General features: G+C 39.0%; 1 protein-coding gene and 1 long non-coding RNA gene across 2 annotated transcripts; one reads left to right on the top strand and one right to left on the bottom strand.

Annotated features, from left to right (window-relative positions):
- Positions 1 to 422: 422 nt before the first annotated feature.
- On the bottom strand, positions 423 to 21,257 carry vwa2 (von Willebrand factor A domain containing 2). Its single transcript, XM_026914982.3, has 14 exons — positions 21,143 to 21,257; positions 14,876 to 14,937; positions 11,975 to 12,049; positions 9,774 to 9,907; positions 9,551 to 9,660; positions 6,829 to 7,023; positions 5,232 to 5,365; positions 5,019 to 5,148; positions 4,634 to 4,689; positions 4,404 to 4,511; positions 2,781 to 3,359; positions 1,948 to 2,499; positions 1,054 to 1,176; positions 423 to 875 (listed from the first exon to the last, which is right to left on the bottom strand). Exons 2-14 carry the CDS (start codon positions 14,925 to 14,927, stop codon positions 751 to 753), a joined length of 2,373 nt encoding a protein of 790 aa, XP_026770783.2. The 5' UTR covers positions 14,928 to 14,937; positions 21,143 to 21,257; the 3' UTR covers positions 423 to 750.
- Positions 7,033 to 9,780, top strand: LOC113527319 (uncharacterized). Its single transcript, XR_003402861.3, has 3 exons — positions 7,033 to 7,464; positions 8,365 to 8,498; positions 9,583 to 9,780. It is a non-coding gene; the product is annotated as an uncharacterized LOC113527319 (long non-coding RNA).
- Positions 21,258 to 21,882: the final 625 nt, after the last annotated feature.

Consider the following 21,882-nt stretch of genomic DNA (forward strand, 5'->3'; position numbering starts at 1 on the left):
TGACAGTTTTCAAAAGAATTTGTCTCCAGCAGATGGCACCAGAACACACATGCATAATTTGTATATACATCACAAATCATCCATTTGACTAAAAAAAAAAAGGAATTTAATTATTTTTCTAAAGCATATAAAATAAATATTTAAAAACGAGCCTCCTAACAGGGGCTTTGTTACAAAAGTTTTCTGAACATCAAACATTTAAAGGTCATAAACAGAACTAAAAGTATACATTTGTTTGAAATGGATCTTAAGAAATCAAGCAAGGACTTCTGAACACACTTGATATTAAGTGACAACAGACCACAATGAAAAAATGTAGAATATTTATATAAAATTACAGACATAAGGCACTACTTAAAAATGATTGTATACTCGTTCGAGAGAGTTACAATAATGATGTGTTGCTTTCACAGCTGCAGTACAAATAGGATTGATAAAGACAGGTTTTTAAGATCACCAAAAAGAGGTGCAGGCTGCTCCCACTCCATCACTGTAAGTGTAATGATATGTTTGGTCGTCTAGAGTAATGATAACAGTCTGTGCTGAATAGGAGCTGCAGGGAATCTGGAGATCCCCGTTATCTCTAGTTTCCTGTAGTAGAGAGCTTATAGTAAGCCTTTCTAAATGTGAAAAAACACACACCTCATCTTTGTCTTTCCCTTTTTTCATGTTTAGCAAACTAATGAGTAACTAACAATGGAATTGCCTGTGTGTGTGTGTGTATCAGCTCTAGTTGTCCTATGACTGTAATCAGCTAGCATGTCTCCTGCGGTGTTCTCTGTAGCGCTGCTGCAGCTCTCTAACATTCTTCCTCTGGCGGCGTCTCAATGCTGCATGTCTCGGGAGATCTCCTCTGGAGGGCTGCTGCCTGCTTCCTGCAGGGAAACACAATATGTAATGGATCAGTAATGATTGCCATCAACCAAAGCTGAGCAAAGCTGAGTCTTAAAAGACTTGAAGTATGTTTAAGTGCAATTATATAATGTATGATTGATATTGTAGAGAGAAGGTGGCCAGTTGTAACTAAATGAAAAGTGATATGGTGGTACAGACGTGTCTCGCAGTGTGGTCCCTCCCATCCCCGGCATTCACAGCGATAGCTTCTGTTCAGTAGGACACACACGCCGTCATTCATACAGGGGTTAGGCCTGCACAGATTCACAGGCTTCTTCATATCTGTAGAGAGAAATGAAGAGGTCACAACTGAGTGAAAAGCTTCATAGGGACTACTATATCTGACATCACTGGGTTAGGAAATAGAGTGTTGATGTCTGTTATTAGCTGATGATGTTTTTAATATCATGAAACATTTCACGGTTATAGCTGAGCACCTCAGTGTTGTCTTGAGCTGGGCAATTTATAACTTTAACATTTCATTAGATGCACAATTAATATATTAATAATAGTTATGTTGACTGGACATGACTCTGTATATATGTGCCATATGTTGCTCTGTCAGTAACCATCAATGCTCTGTCCATCAATGAGAAGGGACGAACACAGAACCAGACATTATTTGGGAGATGGATCTTTTTCAGCATATTGCTGAAAGTAGGAATGCCAGTGAACAGCATTCCTATGATCAGAAACTGCCCCGATAATGGGATAGAGAAGGATTAATACAAATTGTGCAAACAATGTGAGCTTTAGTCTTTAACGAACCTACAAAGTAGACCAGCAATGTAGGTTTATCTAATAAATTAACCCACACTAACATCAATCACTGAAAAGAAACTTGTTATTTGAGAGAAAATGCTGGTTCCTTTTAAATTAATTACATACACAAACCGATATAACTGATCATTCTCTCGCCAGGCTGTATACCTCACTAGACTAGATTGCTCACTGAAACTGATAGCTAAAAGCTATGTGTGACATATTAACCTCACTGTTTATAAATAGTCTTGTAAAACTATATACAACATATGAATATTTACTGTGCCTCACCTGCACACACCATCTGCACCAGGACATCTTCAAAGTACTTCAGGTCCTCATAGAAGGGCACAGTGATGATGTGATCCTCAGAGCCAGCAATGCGCAGGAGATGCTCGCGCTGCACATCTCCAGTGCCAATCACGAACACAGACACACCATCGTCCCGGATCTTCTGAGCTGGCACCGCTGCGTCTTCAGCCCCTGTACCATCAGTCAGCAGGACTACGACCTTGTTGACACCTGGGCGTGCCCCTTTGGCCACAGTCAGACTATGAGAGTGCACATGGAGCAGAGCTGAGCCAGTAGAGGCCTTTCCACCCAAATAGGATGCCCCTCCCAAGGCTTTGAGCACAGCAGAGCCTGAAGCATGAGAGTCCAGCTCGAAAACGGAGACAGGCCACCGGCTGTACACCACCAGCCCCACCTGAGTCAAATCACGGTTTATGTCAAATTGCACGGAGGTGCTGCGCACAAATTCCTGCAGGTGAACAAAGTTGTCCTTCCCGACATTTCCTGAGCCGTCCAGAACAAAGACCAGGTCTACTGCCTGACCCAGACACCCTGCAACATACAAAGGTTCAATCAGTGGCAGCTCGCATTGTGATTATAATGAAGGTATCATGGAAGGTATCAAATGGGTCATTAATAAAGCAATGTGATGTCAAAGAGAACAGAAAGGAAAGCACTATGGCATTATAGGATAAAAGGCCTATATCACTGTTGATCAGAATAGTGGTAGCACATTACTGAATGGACATTGAAAGGTTGTAATAAAAGAGCACTTAGTAAAGTCACTCCACATAAGGTGACTGAGTTTGAGAAAAAAAACAGACTGTCAGTACCCTGGCTATCCACACTGCAGATCTTGGCTCTGAGTTCTGGGATCTTTGCATTCAGCCTGTCAGGCAAACTGTAAGTGATGGTGCGCTGAGGGTTTCCTGTGATGTTGTTGATCTCAGCCTTCATCCTATCAGGCCCCACGCCGATGATAAAGATCTCTCTGTCTCTTGCATATTTAGCAGATTCCAGTACAGCATCAGCAGATGGAGTGCCAGTGATGAGCACCACCACACGAGGCAGGTCATCTTGAACATCAGCATACACTGGGGCGCTTTGGAAGCCATGTCGTGTGACGTAGCGCAATGCGTTTCCAGTTTTAGCCTCCCCTTTCTGGTACTGGAGAGACTCCACAGCTTGAAGCAGCTTCACTGGGTCTCTGTGCTGCCCAATCCTGGCTTCAACCTTTACATCACTGCCATACTGGGCCAGGCCAATCTTCACGGGAGTGTCTGAACTCAGAACTGTCTGCACAAAGCGCTTCAGGAAGGACTTGAAACGCAGGAACCCCTCCAGAGTCAGGCTTGTGGAGCTCTCAACCAGGAAAAGCACATCCACAGAGCAGTCCAAAGACAGCACAGGAGCTGGAAAACAGGAGGATATTATTTAGGCATTGGCTGACATGACCTTGGGTCCCATGCTAGGCACAAAACCACACTGTTGCTACATTCTCAACATACCATTCTATGTTTATTTTAACCTTCATATCTAAGATCAGGAACACAGTATACTGTCAAGTGGTAAATACAACGATCACTCTATCTGTCCCTTTCACTCCTCTGTTTAAAAAAACAAACATGAATGAACAGTAATCCTGAGAATAGAAAACATCTTCCCGGGGGAGGTAAAGTGATCAAACCAGAGTCTTTGAGCTCATTCTGATGTGTCATGGACAGGACAGGGCTAGGAGTGTCATCACTTCCTAACTGACCACACCATTGTGTATTCTTAGATCAGAGAAATGTGCTGACTGCTTCTATCAGTGATGTTCATTACCTCGCCCCATTTATTCTTGTCTCTCATTCAAAGATACATTATCTTCCCTTAACCAGACTTTACAAAGAATGTGTGTGTGTGTGTGAGTGTGTGTGTGTATAGGAGAGGGAGGGAGAGAGTGAGAGAGAGAAAGATAAAGAGAGAGACAGAGTGAGGGAGAACAAGAGAGAGAGCTAGAGAGAGAGAGAGCGAGAGAGTATGGAGGAGTAATAAGAGAATGACATGTACAGGACAATGAACTGGGTTCAGTTTCTTGGCTTTGTTATGGGGTTACAGGGTTACAGGGTCTGTTGTGTATTATTGCACAATGCAATAAAGCAGACTGTTGTGGGAGTACTTAGAGATGAGGAGCCTGTGCTTTTCACTTAGAGCAAAATTAGACTGCCCTTTTTGATCAGGGAGACATAACGCCTCTGAGGGATTGGAGTATATTTCAGTCAACCATGACCCAGCCTGAAATCTGACCCCAACAATAATTGAAAACCTTGCCTGCCTAAGTAAACGCAAATGGACACACATGCATACAGGCAAGCCTGACAGCTGCAGCTTCACAATTAGACCAATGAGCTAAATACTAAATGTAAATCAGAGAGTGATTCATTAGGTGGTGGGATATAGAAAGAGCAGCTCACCACAGTTGGGGTCGCTTCCATAGCCTGGAGGACACTGGCAATGGTATTTCTCTAGCCCTTCAGACACACACGTCCCACCATTCTGACATGGCTGGGAATCACAAGGATCTAAGCAAAAATGAGAAGAAGAAAACTTATATATATAATATATATAATTTACACCTCAGGATATTCATACTCATTTATTAGATACTGTAGCAGTATATTTTGTGTAAAATACCAAACCTTACCTGAGCATACTGTTCTGTGGCATACTGTGGGGAGTACCTTGTAAGCACTGGTATATCTGTAACATACAAAATTATTAACCACTGTATGGCTATATGTATATTATATATACATATATGTATATTCTATCCATATATATAAGTCCTTTTAATACTTTGATATTTGGTAGACAGCCTCCTGAGAATAACAGTCTCCTCCTGTAAAATCTAACAATGTTTGAGACACATGTAGTGGGATTTCAACTCTACAGATCTTCTACAGAGGGACTGCCCTCTGCCATTCAGACCTTTTTACTCCATCATTAATAATTCTGAAGTCGACTATCTATTTAGATGGAGAAAGGAGTATGTGTACAAGCCTTTACTGAGGGAGATGAACTGCACTTGCCTGTAGTACGGACATAACGAGGTGTATGGCGAGTTGCCCTTCGATCCCTTCCAGCACATAAAGTTGCCCTGCAGTTCTCTGATCGTCTCCAGGGTCTTTCGTGCACAAGGAAAAGACTCCAACTGACAGCCTGCAGACATACACATAAATCACCAACTCTCAGGAAGCACTAGGAGAATGGGGAGTATGGATGCTTCAGAGTTGAGAGTGTACCTGAGGGAACAGCACTGCAGATAGAGGAGGTGGTGAGGCTCGTGTACAGTCCATTTACAGTATCACTGAAATGCTCTGCAAAGAACACATGGCTCTCTGTGGGAGTGCTGGCCAGAGAGTAGAGCTCTTCCCATCTGAGACACACAGTCAAAGGGCTTGTGTTTATATTTTTATCTAAACTGACTTAGTTGACACAGGATATAGTATCTGAACCGGTCGCCCACATGAAAGTAAAAGCCTTCTGATTGCATGACTTTTTTGTGGTGTACTACAGGATCCCAGTCCTGATGCACACCTTTAGTCTTAACCAGATGCCCTGCGACCTTTCTGGCAAGCTTTCTAAAAAAAAAAACACACATATAATGTGCCTCCTATTCATAGCTCTATTTGTATCTGTTTAGAACATATGATCTGTTCATTCTGAATCATGTATTTGCGCTGGGTTACATTCGTAATGTAGTCTGAACTAAATCATTGTGAAAGACCTCCAGTCACACTGTATGACATTACGTGCTGAGCATAATAAGAATGGAATGAGCTCCACTTTACATAGACAGCAGATGTGCTGATAGGTTTCTGACAACATTGCAGTTCATGAACAGGTGGGCTGCTATACTGATATGTTGTAGAGAGTGTGTGTATGCTCTAACTCCTGAACTAGAGGCACTGAGCATTACATGCTAAGAAATCATTATTTTTATTAAACTGCTCAGCTGGTGCAGGAAGAAGAAAAAAAAATTGTAGTTAAAATGCTTAAGAACCACAAATCATGTCTGTGGGGCATTCATGCATTTTTGTGATTTTTAGCTGAAGCACGCAGGACAAAGTTTTACTGCCTTCTCTCAGCACTGTCACTGAGTTGTTTGACATCAGACATGTCTACAGTTTCTACAGTTTGCCAGGTTGAGAGCACAGATGCTCAGCTATCATTTCTGCAGAAAACACTGGAGTATTCTTTCCTACCCTTTCTCTTTCTTTCATGGTGCTGTACTGACATGACTGCCTTTTCTTCAAAAGAATTGATTGATTGATGCTACACAATACTAAAAATGAAATGTAAAATAGCAAAGTAACAGTTTTGGGATTTTTTCACGCCATCTTGTTAAATTATTTGTAGCAACCTTCATATTATTATTATTATTATTATTATTATTATTATTATTATTATTTCTTTTCCTGTTTGTCTGATACTGATATTAAAATTAGAGCTTTAAAAAGCACAAATGAACATATCCCATAGTGGCTCAGTGGTTAATTGGTTAATAAATTCATTAGAAAATATTGTGGGCAGGTACAAACAAAAATAATAACTGTGAAAGCAGAATTGTTAAAAAAAAAAAAAAAAAGTCCAGTTTTTATCTATAAAAAAAAAAACAAAAAAAAAAAACTTCCACTTCAGGCCACTTCCACTTTCAGTTTAAATCCTGAGCACTTAAAAGGTACAGATACAGGCAAAGATACAGACACAAATAGCAAAATTGTGTTACACCACTAATCTACATACACAAGTACAGTAGCCTGTTGCATGATAGTAATGGTACAGAGTGAAAAGAATACCCTATTTGGTGTAATAAATACACCTGGCTGTATATGATACCTGGGATAGCGAAGGCCCACAGCAAACAGAATCACTCCAGACTGCTTGAGGTCTGAGGCAGCCGGGTGCACTGTACCCTGGGACTTTCCATCAGACAGGAGGATGACGATGCGAGGCACAGGGGAATTCCGACCGCCGAGGAAACCCTTCCTCATCACATACTTGAAAGCCAGACCGCTTTGTGTGCTCCCTCCTCTGGGGGAATAAAGATCACACTTCAAACAGCTTTTATTTCTCAATGCATGGAGGCAGTGAGGTAAATTTAATTTATTAAATCAATTACTCCCATTTTATTCCACAATTCCCCCTGCACTATATATTTTTACTTTTCTCTGCTCTCACACACCTGACTCAAGAAATCAGCTAATTAACAAGGCTTTAACAGGATTAAGAAGTTAGATGCACAGAATATCATGCTTGAATACTCTTTAGTCTCACTTCAGTCCAATAAGATGTGAAATGTTAAAATGTGGGGAACATCTAAGGACCTAAGGATCTCGTTAGCATGCCTTTGACTTGTGATTCTGGTGAAATGAATGAGCACATGGTCAAAATATAGAGAACTTGCTTATTAGGAAGTTAAAAGAAGAAAGAGTATACAAGAAGGAGAGGAAAGAAGAAGGAATGAACAGTAAGGTAAGTTGTGGAAATAATGATGAATTAAGGATGAAAACTGGCAAAACATAATGTAGTTAACACTAGCCATACTTCATTTTTGGCGAACAAACAGTTACAGAAATTAGCATCCACTCTGAAGAATATGTTAATATAGCTTTATTGCTAATTTCTTAATAGCTTTCCTGGTAGAATATGTTATTTTGTCTGCAGTTGCCCAAATTTTCTTGCAAGCTCTGGATTTTAGACAGTGTACAGCATGAGCTAAAAAGCTAAAATATTGCTGTTTTTTCTGTCTGTAGAGATTAGCAGTTACCTGAAGTTTTTAGGTTGCTTGTCGTTTTTCCATGTCTACAATACGGACTATGGAAGTTATTCATTTTGCCTGATAGTCTTACTGCTATTAATAAGTTTATATGTATATTTAAACTGTAACTTTAAATATGTTTGTTTTCTGTTGCAGACATGTTGATTTCTAACATAATGAATGTGTGTGTGTGTGTGTGTGTGTGTACTTTATTGACCTAAGAATCCCCCACAAAATCTTATTAAAGAGGTTGATTCCATGGCAGTATGTAACATTAGCTTCCAATGATCATTGCACTAATCTTGTATTAATTTGACCGCAGTAAACCTCCCAGTCCCTGAAACAATACCCTACTTAGTCCTTTAGCCTTCCTCAACACACCCTGCTCTCACTGCAGCTCATCGAACACAATTCAACGCCTTACAGCAGTCCCCGGTTTCAGGTTCCTTTTCTCTTAGGCACCCGTTAAGTGAGACATCCGCACCATATCAATACTTACATCTCAACACTTTAGGATAGACATAATTTCCCTGAACCAAACATATTTAAAGCGCAAACACACTTGACAATGTCCTTCTGTGTCACTTTAATCCGTGATTTCTTCCTTCCTGCAGCTGGTTTTGGAGATCTTGACAGGATATCAGAGGAAAATCAGGCACGCAGCCAGCAGGGTTCCTACCAGCTCTGAGCTGCAGTTGTTCACTGGGGCTGACAAGTGCTGATGTCTTTATGAGAGCGATCACAAATGGTAATTTCACGCCCCGCCAGGGGAAAATGTTACGTTCTGAATGGTGTGGGAACAGGCCAGCTGTCTGCATCTTGGATGGGTGTAAAGCTGTTAGTTGGCATACTAACACAGCAGTAGCCACATCAATGTACATCATTATCTCAGCCATAACACCTCATCAAACACAGCTGCACACAAACACACACACAGAGTGTAGAAGTATAAACAACGGCCACCATGTCTGGCCTGGAGATGAGAATTCCACGCAGAGGGAGAAACAAAACAAGAAAAATTCATGGTATGCTAACGATCACAGTATTGCACACCAGCTACCAACCTAGCAGTGGAAAAGGCTAACACATTCTTCCTCCAAGACATGAAGTTACTGTACAGTGTCTGTATCTAACTGCAAGATTATAGGGCAGCTAAACGCATTTGAAGTGGATCTCTAACTGCCTTTTCCAATATACATGAGTGAACAGGCTCTCTGACAGGGGATCCCTCCCACCCTAAGTGCACAGACAGTTATGATCACTTTAGATACTTAATGACTCTAGCCTTCTAAGCAGGCTCTATTTTGAACCTTTTTTGAAAAGGAAATTCTCTGCAGAAGGATTCTACATACCAGGACAACACAAAATCATAAAGTCCTACTGTGAACTTCTATTCCAAACAAATCCTTTCAACATATTTAGTATTGTTTGCTTTACTCTTCCACAGCTGTATACTGGAATGATTTATAATCCCACCACCTAGTGTCAATCAGAAGAGGCTGGGATCTCTTTTGAGACTGGGTCCTCTCAAGGATTCTTCCTCTTACTTCCTTTTCACTCATTGAATATTTTGAAATTTTGAAAAGCAATTTTCACCTAATTGTATTACTGTATATTTGAATGGATCTGCAGGACCTTAAAATAATAATTTTAATAGTATACTATACACTATTTTAGATGTCCTTATCAAGTGTCACACACCTAATGTAAAACTGATCGGTTTAAATGGTATGCTAAACTGATGAAATATACATAAAATGTTTATTTACAGCAGAATTCATATGTGTATTCATACTATACCTGTACTGTATTTTCTTGATGTGTTTGCTCAGCTCCTCTCTGCTGCTGTAGGAGCCTAGCGAGATTTCCATCCTGGGAGTCGAACCAAATTGAATGACTCCGACTCTCACCTGAGAAATACACAGGAAGCATCTATAAAAAGTACATGGACCTGAGACACATCACCGCTTTAAACCTGCACCTATTGTGGAAGCTTCAGGCTGATGGGATGTTGTTTGCTGACCGTGTCTGCACCGATGTCCAGAGCCTCGCACAGTTTCAGTACACAGTGGCGGGACCTCTCAAAGCTGCCCTTCCCAACACTGTACGAGCCGTCCATCAAAAAGAGGACATCCATAGCTGCGGAGCATCTCATCACTGTGCACACATATAACAAATAAATCACACTGGCTGAAATGCAACATTATTTCCAATTACAAATTATGTATTTTCTTCCTGGAAACTATTTTTACTACAGCCCTGAATTTGATGAATAGCTTGTAGCATGTCCATACTTATTTCTCTACCAAAACATTCTCTCACTCTCTCTCTCTCTCTCTCTCTCTCACACACACACACACACACACACACACACACACACACAGAAATGACACGTTTAGGCTAGGTATGTTAGGCAAAAGGTTAAATTATAATGTGTGTAGCTGTCATGCTGGAACCCGCAGCCTGTCATAAAGAGGGTGATTATGTAGACAGAATGTCAGCATTTGCAAAAACACCTGTGCATTTGGACACTCTTTAAATACCTTCTTATAATTTTATGGAGAAATTAAAGAACTTTTTAAATTGCAAAAGCCACAACAAATGAATTTTTAGTTTCTCACGGCCATAAATTTTTGAAAGATGGAAATATCTCAAATATTTTATGAACTTAGTTGATTGGCAGCTTACTTATGTAGGATGTATCTAGGTCTGTTACTATAAGGTTATTGTTATAGACCAGGGATTTACCTTTTTTTTTGGCCATTGACCTAAAGTTTTCCTCAAATTTTATTTAAACTAATAGTACATCAAGAATTATAGGCCTACTCCTTCAATCCATAGAATGTTAGACAACTTTCTTATTTCAATAAAAATCATTTCAATTAATCAATTAATCAAAGTTTTAGGTTTGCAAATAAAAACTCTTACATATATATCATATTCCTGCACATGCAAGGTAACATATAAATTTTAAGTGTCATAAAGACAGCTCATGGGTTCTTTTTATTTACACTTTTAACAATGCTTTCATGCTGTGCATAACCATAGGCACGCTAGCACTCTGCACTCATAGCCTCTAATGAAGGGACTGGGCTTGTGTTTTGAACTGTAGCTTATCAAATTTAGGAAATTTAGTTGAAATATCATCATGGCTGTTATGTCCAACCTAGATGGGTACTCTGATTTGATGTACACAATGGCACACAATTCCTGCTTCACTCAAGTAAGTGGGTTGGGATTACTCAGGGTCACATGGTGCATTTCACTTAATATTTTTATTTTACACAAGTACACACAGCCTGAGGCTTTTTTCAGTGCTTTCTTACACTGGTTTAGCAAATATACATGCAAATATCTGTACTGACCATCAAATTATTATAACCATGCATTGTCACTGTATATGATCACAAGTTTGTTAATACAGTGAGATTTTTTGCTCAGATATATGCTGCTTTCCACACAGAACTGAAGCAGCGTGGCACAGACCATGATTGCAAAACGTGTTGTGCGCATGTGAACTGCACCACTCCTCATGCTGCAAGCAGCTGGTCTAAAAAACACTTTGATTAACTTGGCAACTTTTTGGATGTGGCGCCACTGAAGTCTGATGTAAAATGGCTTTATGAGGGGCTCCAATTGGAAAAGAAAAATGCCCTAGGCTATGAAATGTTGGTTTATTTAAAACAGAACTCATTATAATGGTTGCTATTATCTGACCCCATCTGCATCTCAGGTGACCCCACATGGGGTCATGACTCCAAGGTTAAGAATCTATATTACAGACCTATAATTATTATATATTTTCAGATACCCTAGAAAGCTGGTGACATGCAACATTGCTATGTGTATTGAGCTTGGCTAGATTCTAATATGGACCACGTTTTTTATTATTATTATTATTATTATTATTATTATTTAGGCTTCTATTTACATTTTTCTCTCTGTGAAATTACTGTTGATTCCAGCTGAAAGAGAGCTGCTCAACACTGCCCTATCATCTTAAAAGACAGCTGTAATAAGGCATAGAGGGGGTTAAGCTGAGGGGGTGGGAAAAAAAAATTCCTTGAAGATGCCTTGTTTTCATTAAAAAATTTTATTCCATTCTCTAAAAATAACACACTGCTTCTTTAAAAGTGGCACTATACAAAACTATTTCCTTTTTCACTGTACTTCTCTTGTAAGTGACAGTTCAGTTTTCAGTGATGATGGACACAGAGTACTCACTTTCCCCTGCAGCACTGATCTTCATGAGGGTTTCATGATCAGCCTGGATCTCCTGTACAGCAAAGCTGCAGTCCACTGAAAAAAAGAGAACACAGAACCTTTCCACTAGTTCATCAGAGTTAAAGTAAGGCTATAAATGAATAAGATCAAATGGAACCTCACAGCACAGGTCTATGTTGTAATATAGCTATTGGTTATTTTTCTACAAGCAATACAGTAAAAGACACAGTGCACACGTGAAATGACAACCCCTTATTTTAGCGCAGCTGAGCTGACCTTGGCCCCAGGCACACTTCTGTGTAGAACTCTTTCCCTGTGTCCCAACACCTGGTGCTCAGCCCTTTTTTAGAGTGATAATTTAGAGCATTCGGCATTCCAACAACGCCTACCGGACGGGTGGAAAACAGGCGCCATTGCCTCAAAAGGGGCTGGGCTTGCAGCCACCGCTTGAGTGAGCAGAACTCGGTAATGCTCTCCCTCTCACACAATGGCTGATTGAGTACAAAGGGCCATGTGAACAGCTAAGAAGGGGGACAGCCCTCTGACTCCCTGTGTCCTCTCTCAGTTAACTCCTGTAGTGTGGAGTGTGTTCTACCTTAATCGTACACTTTTGTCTCTTCATAGTTGTGCTATGAGCAACAGCATTTTCCAAAGGTCTCCATGGTGACACAATTCAACCAGAGAAACATTCAGATACCCCAGGCTTCAAACCCCTGCAGGCAAAATTATGAGGTCATAAAAGCAACTCATAAATGTTTTTTAATCCCATTCATGTGGAGGCTTTGGCCATATTGTGGGCTGGCATATGTTAATCCTGTCATTCCTAAGCCTTCTCTCACCATCACCCCAACTCCCATCCAGAATCTCATAGGAATATTTGGTAACATTAAGTATTGACTAAACAATGAATTAAAGATGACTGGGCATGCTGCTATAGGAAATTAATCAATGGCACAGTGGTGTGATGCTATTACCACCCCTATGTTGGTTATTTTCCAATAACAGCATGCCTTGATGTATTTTACATCTTTTAGACCACAATAATTTACAGAGGACTATTTTTTTTTATTCATTAAAGAATGTCACATCATAAGATTTTTCATTTATAGATAAGTTCTCATCTGCAAAATTAGTTCCTCTTATCACTTAAGCAGCTGTATACATCTGTTCTCTCATCAGCCTATCCTGATGACACTATATAGCCAAAAGTTTGTGGTCACCTGACCATCACAGCCTAAGTGCTTTTTGAACATCTCATACCACATTTAGTCCCCTCTTTGCTGTTATAATAACCTCCACTCTTCTGGGAAGGATTTCCACTAGATTTTGGAGCGTGGCTATGGGGATTATATATATGGGGTATATATATATATATATATATATATATATATATATAGACACTCTGTATAGAGATGTTTTTAAATATTATTACATCATATCAAATTGTTAGAAATTCTATAATGTATATCTTCATAACAATCATTACACCTTGAACTAGAAGACATTTTCGTTTGAGCTGCCTGAGGAGGCACTGAATGTCCTTCCTCTGATTTATGATGTGTGTCTCTTGTACGTGAAAGGAAATGATGGAAGACTAGAGGAAGACAGCAGCCTGTTGTCTTAATGCAGAAGCCCATATCATATCTTAGCTGTCAGGTGCAGTGACCTTGAAGAAAATCTGCAGAATGTGAGTCTAGCATGGACTGAGTCTGTAACGAGGTTCTGTAAACACTATTATGTGTTGCTGGTTATACCATTTTGTTTAAGAATGCATAATACATACTGAAGAATATTACTACACAGTTCATAAAAAGAAACAGTTAACACAATTCTGTGCTGTAGTCTCGACCATGTGGCTCCACCATTGCCAAAGGCAGATGCTTTAGATATGAGTGTATTACTGTGGCTTGACAATAAAATTCAGGTACAAAACCCTATGTCAGGGATTTAAGAGATGTTTTTTTTTCAGATGTTAATTGGGAAATGCATTTTTCATGCTGATTTTTCAAATTAAAGAAACAGAATTGAACACTTTGATATTCAAATGTTCAAATGAGTTATAAATGTCATTGCCTAATGGAGATCTTTCAGATTAATCCAGTAGAGATTAAACATAAGATATAAGACGTAACAAAACAAAACATATTTTCAGCTGGGTTCAGTTTCACAGATCTTCCATCGGGTAACAAAAATAGTCAAATAGTGCACGTTATAACAGTGGAAAATCTAAATCATACACTTCACAAGTTTGCATCTCCCTTTCTGAATCTTATATATATATATATATATATATATATATATATATATATATATATATATATATATATATACCCTTTGCTTTATAATTTGCTCGGCAAGCTTTTGGAACCTTTGAGATGTGATATTTTATTATATTCCATGTTTCTTTTTCACTTGTGCATGTGAGTGAAGCATAAATTTCACAAAAGTGTTTTAAAACATTCAACCCACTTTCAATACACAATGGCTTTGTAGATATAATTGATCATGCATTCTTTTCATTAATTTGAATGGTTTACTGTATCATTTGTTTTTTTGTCAGAAGATATTCTGTTATAATTCCGATACCAAAACTAACACACAAGTACAGTGAACGTGGATCTGGCCACCCAGTTCTCATTTATGATACTTGTATTTTTCTATTATAACACACTAAATTCAGCTCATGAAGGCCTTGTTAATTAGAAGGTGAGTTGAATAATAAAATTCTGAATAATGATAAAATCTGCAGAGTTGGTGCACTCCAGGACTGGAGACTGATGCACCGGCCTATATTGCGCAATAAGGTTTATTAACCATGTGTATGAAACCAGATTGTTCTGGAGTTAATCCCATGCAAGGTAATGAGGCTATGCTTTATGCAAATTGGTCAGTCTTTCTTACCTTGACTGAGTAAGATGGCTAGGAGGAGCTGTATTCGGCTGCTCAGGCACATTTTGGGGAGCCTATAATGAGGAGCAAACAGGAATCATTTAAAATAGAGATGAGATTCTTTCAGGAACCACACATCCTTTGAAGAGGCCAAACAGAAACTGGATTTTAAGTGGTGACCATGAAAAGCCTCTGAGACCACTAATGAGGGAAGGAGCAGCTGTGAATGTCCATGAAGGGTCTCAGAAGAACAAGAGGAAAACCTTTCTCAGAATATAGACGCATGCACAATATGCTGGGGAGTTTAACGTAAGAGCAAGGCTTTTAATAGACTATTAAAATGGTCACAGGCCAGACTAAAAAGAGACCATTTTAAGGTAGTTAGTCAGGATATTTCAGGAAAAAATGAATACATTGGATAATTAATTCAACTGGTAATTCTGATAAACACAGATGACATAAAATGAGAAAACATGTGCTTCTAAATCACAAATTTCAATATAGCCTCAAGTGAGGAACACGGCAGAGATCTCAGCCAGGCAGTGGCCAAGCTCTGAGCTTACAGAATGAGCCCTGCTGTCGCCAGAGTTCATTAATCATTAACTTGTGTGTGTTTACTGTGAAACCGAGGGCGACTCATAGCCACAGAGATGACAGGAACAGCATGGCATGAATCATCTCATCCTCACACCCTCAGACCCTCCTCTGACTCCAGCTTCTTTCTTAAAACTCTTCTTCAAACTGGTGAATTAAAGTGAAGGCATGTAAGCAACTGCACGTTCATCAGATGAGACCAGCGAATGGGAGCACATACTTTTTGTAATCTATGCTTTTTATCTCAGTGCCTTCTGTTATGTTCTCCAGCTTAAAGTGTGAAAGTGAAGTCTTTCAAAATGGACAAAGGAAAGTTATGGAATGTTGTTTTGATTCATTAAAAGGTCACAATAATCAATATTATTTATCCAATTACCACAAATTCTTTAGTAAGTTTATATGTTGATATACAGGAAATACTTATTGACTGCATAACAGAACATTCTTTGTGGTTTTCTAAAGATTGTAGATAAAATTATTATTATTATTATTATTATTATTATTATTATTATTATTATTATTATTATAGCACTAACACCAAGTTTAATACAAAGTTTATGAAGTGCTTTGTAAGCAATAGAATAATTAATACAAATTAAAGCAGTGAAGAAGTACAGTAAAATGAAATATCAGAAAAGAAAATAGATAACAATAAAATACAAATGAAATTACAATACAAATGAAAATAGCATAATAAAACTAAGTAAAAAATGTAATAGATAAAATTAGCAAGAATAAATTTAATTAAAAGCTAAGCAGAATAAACAAAGCCTTAGTCTCCTCTTTAATATGGCCAGATTACAAAGAGCTCTCAGGTCAACCAGAGTTTGGGGCCAGAATAAGTAAAAAGCTGCTTCACCACTCTTTAGGTAGAGTGTATAACCAACAACCCTCTATTTGGGGTTCTTAGAGCTTTTGCTGGGACATAGCTCACATTCAGCCAATGCAGCTGTTTGAGAACAGGTGGAATATGAATCGTGCCACAGCATTTTGCACTCTCTATGTTTGGATAAGTCTGGATCTTGCAAACATTACTTCCAGATTTCTGACACAAGTTTTTATCCTTAAATAATCAAGCATGTCTTTTCTGATCTCCATTCCCAATAACAAAGATTTCTGTTTTTATTTAGCTGCAAAAAAAAAAAGACTTATCCCAAACCTGATGTCCTTTAAACAGTCAAATAAAGAGCAAACAGACCCACAGTATGAGATTCAGGAGACAGGTACATGTAAAGCTGTGTGTCATCTGTGTACTGGTACTAAAATTGAACACTGTGGAACTCTGTAGGATGAAGTATGATAACTGGATGAGCAGGTACCAAGAAAAGGAAGGGAGTTAAGAGGGGTCAAGATTACTTGTTTTCCCAAGAGGCCTGACAACAGCTGTTTTGAGACTCTGCAGATAAATTCCTTTTTGTAATGATTAATAATATTCAGAATGTCATTTGAGAGTAAACCAGTTATTTGTTGTCATTGCCTAATGGGAAATGGTGGGTAAAGTGTCAAGAGGGCAACTGGCACATTTCAGTAGTGAAAAGAAAGTGTTCATGGTTAATTGTTTAGAAGGTGGACATAGAGCTTTCAGCCCCACTGAGAGCTTGGACTTACTGGAGGTGAGGGTTAATCACTCCATCAGCTGTGGGGAAAAAGGCTTGTTGAGTTATGACTGTCAGTTATGCTGGAGAAGCCGGCTTTCTTCACAAGATTAATTTGATTATTAAACAATTTCAGATGATTTTTAATATAATGTCACATCATTAATATTAATGTCATAATAGACTGTAAGCTTTGTGCCTCCATTTCTGTTCTGAATTTCTCAACTGGGCTTTAAAATTTCTGGGGCAACAGTGTTAATGCATTCCTTGTATCTTGATGTAAACTAAGCAATCAAAAGAGAATATGAGATCTGAGAATGCTGAAAGGGAATCAGCAGTAAAATAGCACTTGGTAATAATTGTCTGGTAGTATTTTTACAGATATATCAATGAAGACACAATATTGGTGGTGAAATTCCAACAGCTATGTCTGGCACCTTAATGTCTAAACCATGCAATAACTATATCTAAGGTTACATGGCCTTGTGTGTAGAGCCACTTATAAGCTGTGTACGATTAAGAGTGTAATAGCTTTATAAAATCATTAGTAGGAGGATTTTTTTTAAAAAAAAGGATTTTTGTTGAAGTGAATATTAAAATCTCCAGCATGCAATATGTAATCAAAATCCTGCAAAAATCCTAGTCATTCATCTTCAGCGATGACTTTATCTTGGTAAGGGTCATGATGGATTCTTCTAGAACACATGGATGTTGTCTAGAAGGGTGATATATAGCCAACATCAGAACAGACTGTGTGCCCTTAGGACTTTTTGCAAAATACGCAAATGTGGAGAATTCCCCAAGAGATTGCTGATGCACGTGCCTTCTTATTAGCTATAGGAAATTTTCTATTAACTGTCTAACTATAAAGGACCTGTTAGTTAATGACCTGACATTAAGTACAGCAGCGTTTAGAGCAACAAGTTCTGTTTTTGTTCATGATGTTTCAAATTATTACTGAGTTTCAGTTCAACTAAATTAGAACCATTATTAGAACAGTTTTTCAGTCTTTAATAGCCATGCCACCAGCTACTACAGATCTTAAGAGGAGTCAAAATACACAATAACTAGCTGTCACTATAAGAACCATGTGATCAACTTATCTACATTTAGTCTCTATCACCTCAAAGGCACACACAGTGTTATACAGGTCTGTTCCAAAGATAGCAATCATGAAACTATGTAGTCTGCTTTTGATGTAGTTCTTAGCTCTTAGCACTACACACTGATAAAAAAGAGAACATAAGAAGTGCAAAAAAGACGTGTTATGTCTGAGTTGGTGTGTTGGACTGGCCACATTCCAAAAGTAGCTGAAAACCAACTCTTATCTAGAGGTGAAAAATATTGGTTCAAATAAGCTATTCTGTGGAGAATTTATAATTGTTCCACTTGTACTTAATCACCCTTAGATGCACAAATAGAATTCTGTAAATAAGAAGAGTCTGTAAACAGCAGGAACCATATCCACAAATCACTAGAGTGAAGAGTCAGGGGATACTGGAGATCTCTTTATGAAGGATTTGAGGAATCCTGGTTTTAGATGCAGAAGGGAATATGAACTCTTATGGTTGATAAGCAAAGACACAGTATTTCCTTCGTATTAATGGATGGCTGGAAGCAGGCAGCATTATGACTGCAGGTCATACAGATTGTGGTCTGTATGACTGATAGGCATTTCTAAGCACAGCACCACCTCTGGGAAAGCTAGATGAAGCCATGTCATGATAGCTATCACATTCACATTGTGACTAGTGGGGCTCGTAAGAGTGCAAGAATGAGAGACAGTGATATGTTTGTGTGCGTCTAGATAGGGAGCTGTTTTCATGAATTTCTTACATTCCTATCTAAAGCTAGGCTTTTCCCTTAAATGCATGTTTCATGTACCTTCCTTAACTACCATCATATATCACAACATCAGTGGTATTTAAGAGAATTACTGATCCACTACTGACAACCGAGACAGATGAGAGTCAGAATGACCATAAAACACTCAATCATATCACAAATCAGAGTTGGAGAAGTGTATAAACTACAGAGGATGTAAAAAGTCTACACACCCCTGTTAAAATGGCAGTTTTTGTGAAGCAAAAGAATGAAACTAAGATAAATCATATCAGATCTTTTCCCACCTATAATGTGAAATTGCAAAGTATACAAATAAAGTGAAAAACAATCAGAAACCTTTTTTTAGGGAAAAAAGGAAAAATAAAAAAAAAAACTTACCTAGTTGCATAAGTATGCACACCCTTAAACTAATAGGCTACTTTGTTGAAGCACCTTTTGATTGGCAATATTTTCCCACGCTTTCTTCCAAAAACATTCTAGATCCGTCAGATTGTAAGGGCATCTCCTGTGCACAGCTCGCTTCAGGTCACCCCACAGATGTTTAGTTGGATTCAGGTCTGGGCTCTGGATAGGTCATTCAAAAACATTGATCTTCTTTTGGTTAAACCATTCCTTTGTTGATTTGGATGTATGCTTTGGGTCATTGTCATGCTGAAAGGTGAAATTCCTTTTCATCTTCAGCTTACTAGCACACACCTGAAGGATTTGCACTAAGATCAACTGGTATTTGTAGCTATTCATGATTCCCTCCACCTTGATAAAACCCCCAGTTCTGGCTGAAAAGCAGCTGTAAAAGCATGATGCTGCCACCACCATGCTGCATCGTGGGTATGGTGTTCTTTTGGTGATGTTCTTTTTTTTTCCTGACATCATTTATGTTGGTTTCATTTTTTACACCACAAAGACCTGGGGTGTGTAGCAGGGATGTGTAGACTTTTTACATCCACTGTACATCTTTGTGTGTTTAAGACATGTATATATTGAACATTTGATATAATGTATAATTATTTGGGTATGAGCAACGTGGGTATCTAGGTCCTAGTCCATCTTTATAAGAGTCACTTTAGGCTAATTAACTGAATATCAATATAATATTATTGCAAATATCTGTTCAGTTTTCTGAATATTTTATCCAACTAAAAATACTCTTCACGATGAAGCCATGTAGTAGATTGCTGCAAAATGCTTTTACAATAATAATAATCATAATAAATTCATGCATCTTCAGTAACCGCTTTATCCTGGTCAGGGTCACAGTGCATCAGGAGATCCCAGAAACCCTGGGCACAAGGCTGGAGAATTCACCCAGATGGAACACCAGGCTATTGCAGGGCACCATGCACACACACATTCTTACACTCATTCACACCTAGGAGCAGGCAATGTTTTAGATCTTAGACAATCCACATACTGGCTTTGGACTTTTGTTTTTGGACTGTGAGAGAAAAGTAGAGAACTCGGAGGAAACATATGCAAACCCAGGGAGAACATACTCCAAAACTCCACATAGACAGTAATCCGAGCTCATAATAATAATAATAATAATAATAATAATAATAATTATTATTATTATTATTATTATTATTATTATAACTGAAGATGAACTCAGGTCGCCTTCAGAGAGAATAATCAGGACAGAAAGTCCTTGGAAGCTCCTCTGACCCAGTAATCACAAGGCTGAGTACTAGGAACAAATCCTCACTCGTTCATTTTAAACCACATCTCTTTGAAATGTCAGCTAAATTATGAAGAGAAGGAAGCTGAAAGCTCTTCATAAAGGTAATCCACAGCACTAAATGAGACATGAGGTAGAGAGAAGAGTGATGATGCAGAAGGGTTTAGTTACTTATATAATGGTTAAGTGATGTGAAGCAGAGCTCATTACAAACTCACAGAGAAAGCTCTATCCATCTGTAAACATCTGCAAACATCTGTAAACACTGCCTTCAGTTTGTCAAATAACTCACTTCAGGAAGTACAAAGGTTTAGCGTTCAGTACTAATCACTGGGCTTTACACTTACAGCACTCACTCGCTGACTAACTCAGGTGTGTTACTTTGTGAAAAAGGCTGCTATTGTTGGTTTAAAAGTTTGTTCTTTCATTTATACACTTGCTAAATCTCGACCAGGTTACAACGCAATCTCAGTCGCATCCAAATATCGCTACGTGAACTAATTTAGACACGATTACAATGTTATGCTGTCGAAACCTTGGGATTAAAGCACAGCAAAGAGCTCTTCTTACCTGCTGTGATCACTCCGTGTCCTAGTCCTGTCTCAATCGCTCGCGCGGGTGCGTGTGTGTGTGTGTGTGCGCGCGCGCGCGCCGGCGTTCTCAGAGCTCATCCCACTGTGAGGACCAGCACACACACACACACACACACACACACACGAAGCGTGGGAGTCGAAAATAAGACGCCCATTCAGCACTTAACAGCTCTGCCACAGGTATAAAACACTAATTTTGCTTACACTGATCAGCCATAACATTAAAACCACCTGCCTAATATTGTGTAGGTTCCCCTTGTGCCACCAAAACAGCTCTGACCCGTCGAGGCATGGACTCCACAAGACCTCTGAAGGTGTGCTGTGGTATCTGGCACCAACACGTTAGCAGCAGATGCTTTAAGTCATGTAAGATGCAAGGTACGGGACTTGTTTGTCCAGCACATCCCATAGATGCTTGATCAGAGTGAGATCTGGGGAATTTGGAGGCCAAGTCAACACCTTCAACTCTTTGTCATGTTCCTCAAATCATTCCTGAACAATTTTTGCAGTGTGGCAATGTGCATTATCCTGCTGAAAGAGGTCACTGGGAATACTGCTACCATGAAAGGATGTACTTGGTCTGCAACAATGTTTAAGTAGGTGGTACGTGTCAAAGTAACAGCGACATGAATGCCAGGACCCAACATTTCCCAGCAGAACATTGCCCAGAGCATCACACGGCCTCTACCAGCTCGCCTTCTTCCCATAGTGCATCCT

Source organism: Pangasianodon hypophthalmus, chromosome 12 (assembly GCF_027358585.1).
Source record: "Pangasianodon hypophthalmus isolate fPanHyp1 chromosome 12, fPanHyp1.pri, whole genome shotgun sequence".
Taxonomy (NCBI): Eukaryota; Metazoa; Chordata; class Actinopteri; order Siluriformes; family Pangasiidae; genus Pangasianodon; species Pangasianodon hypophthalmus.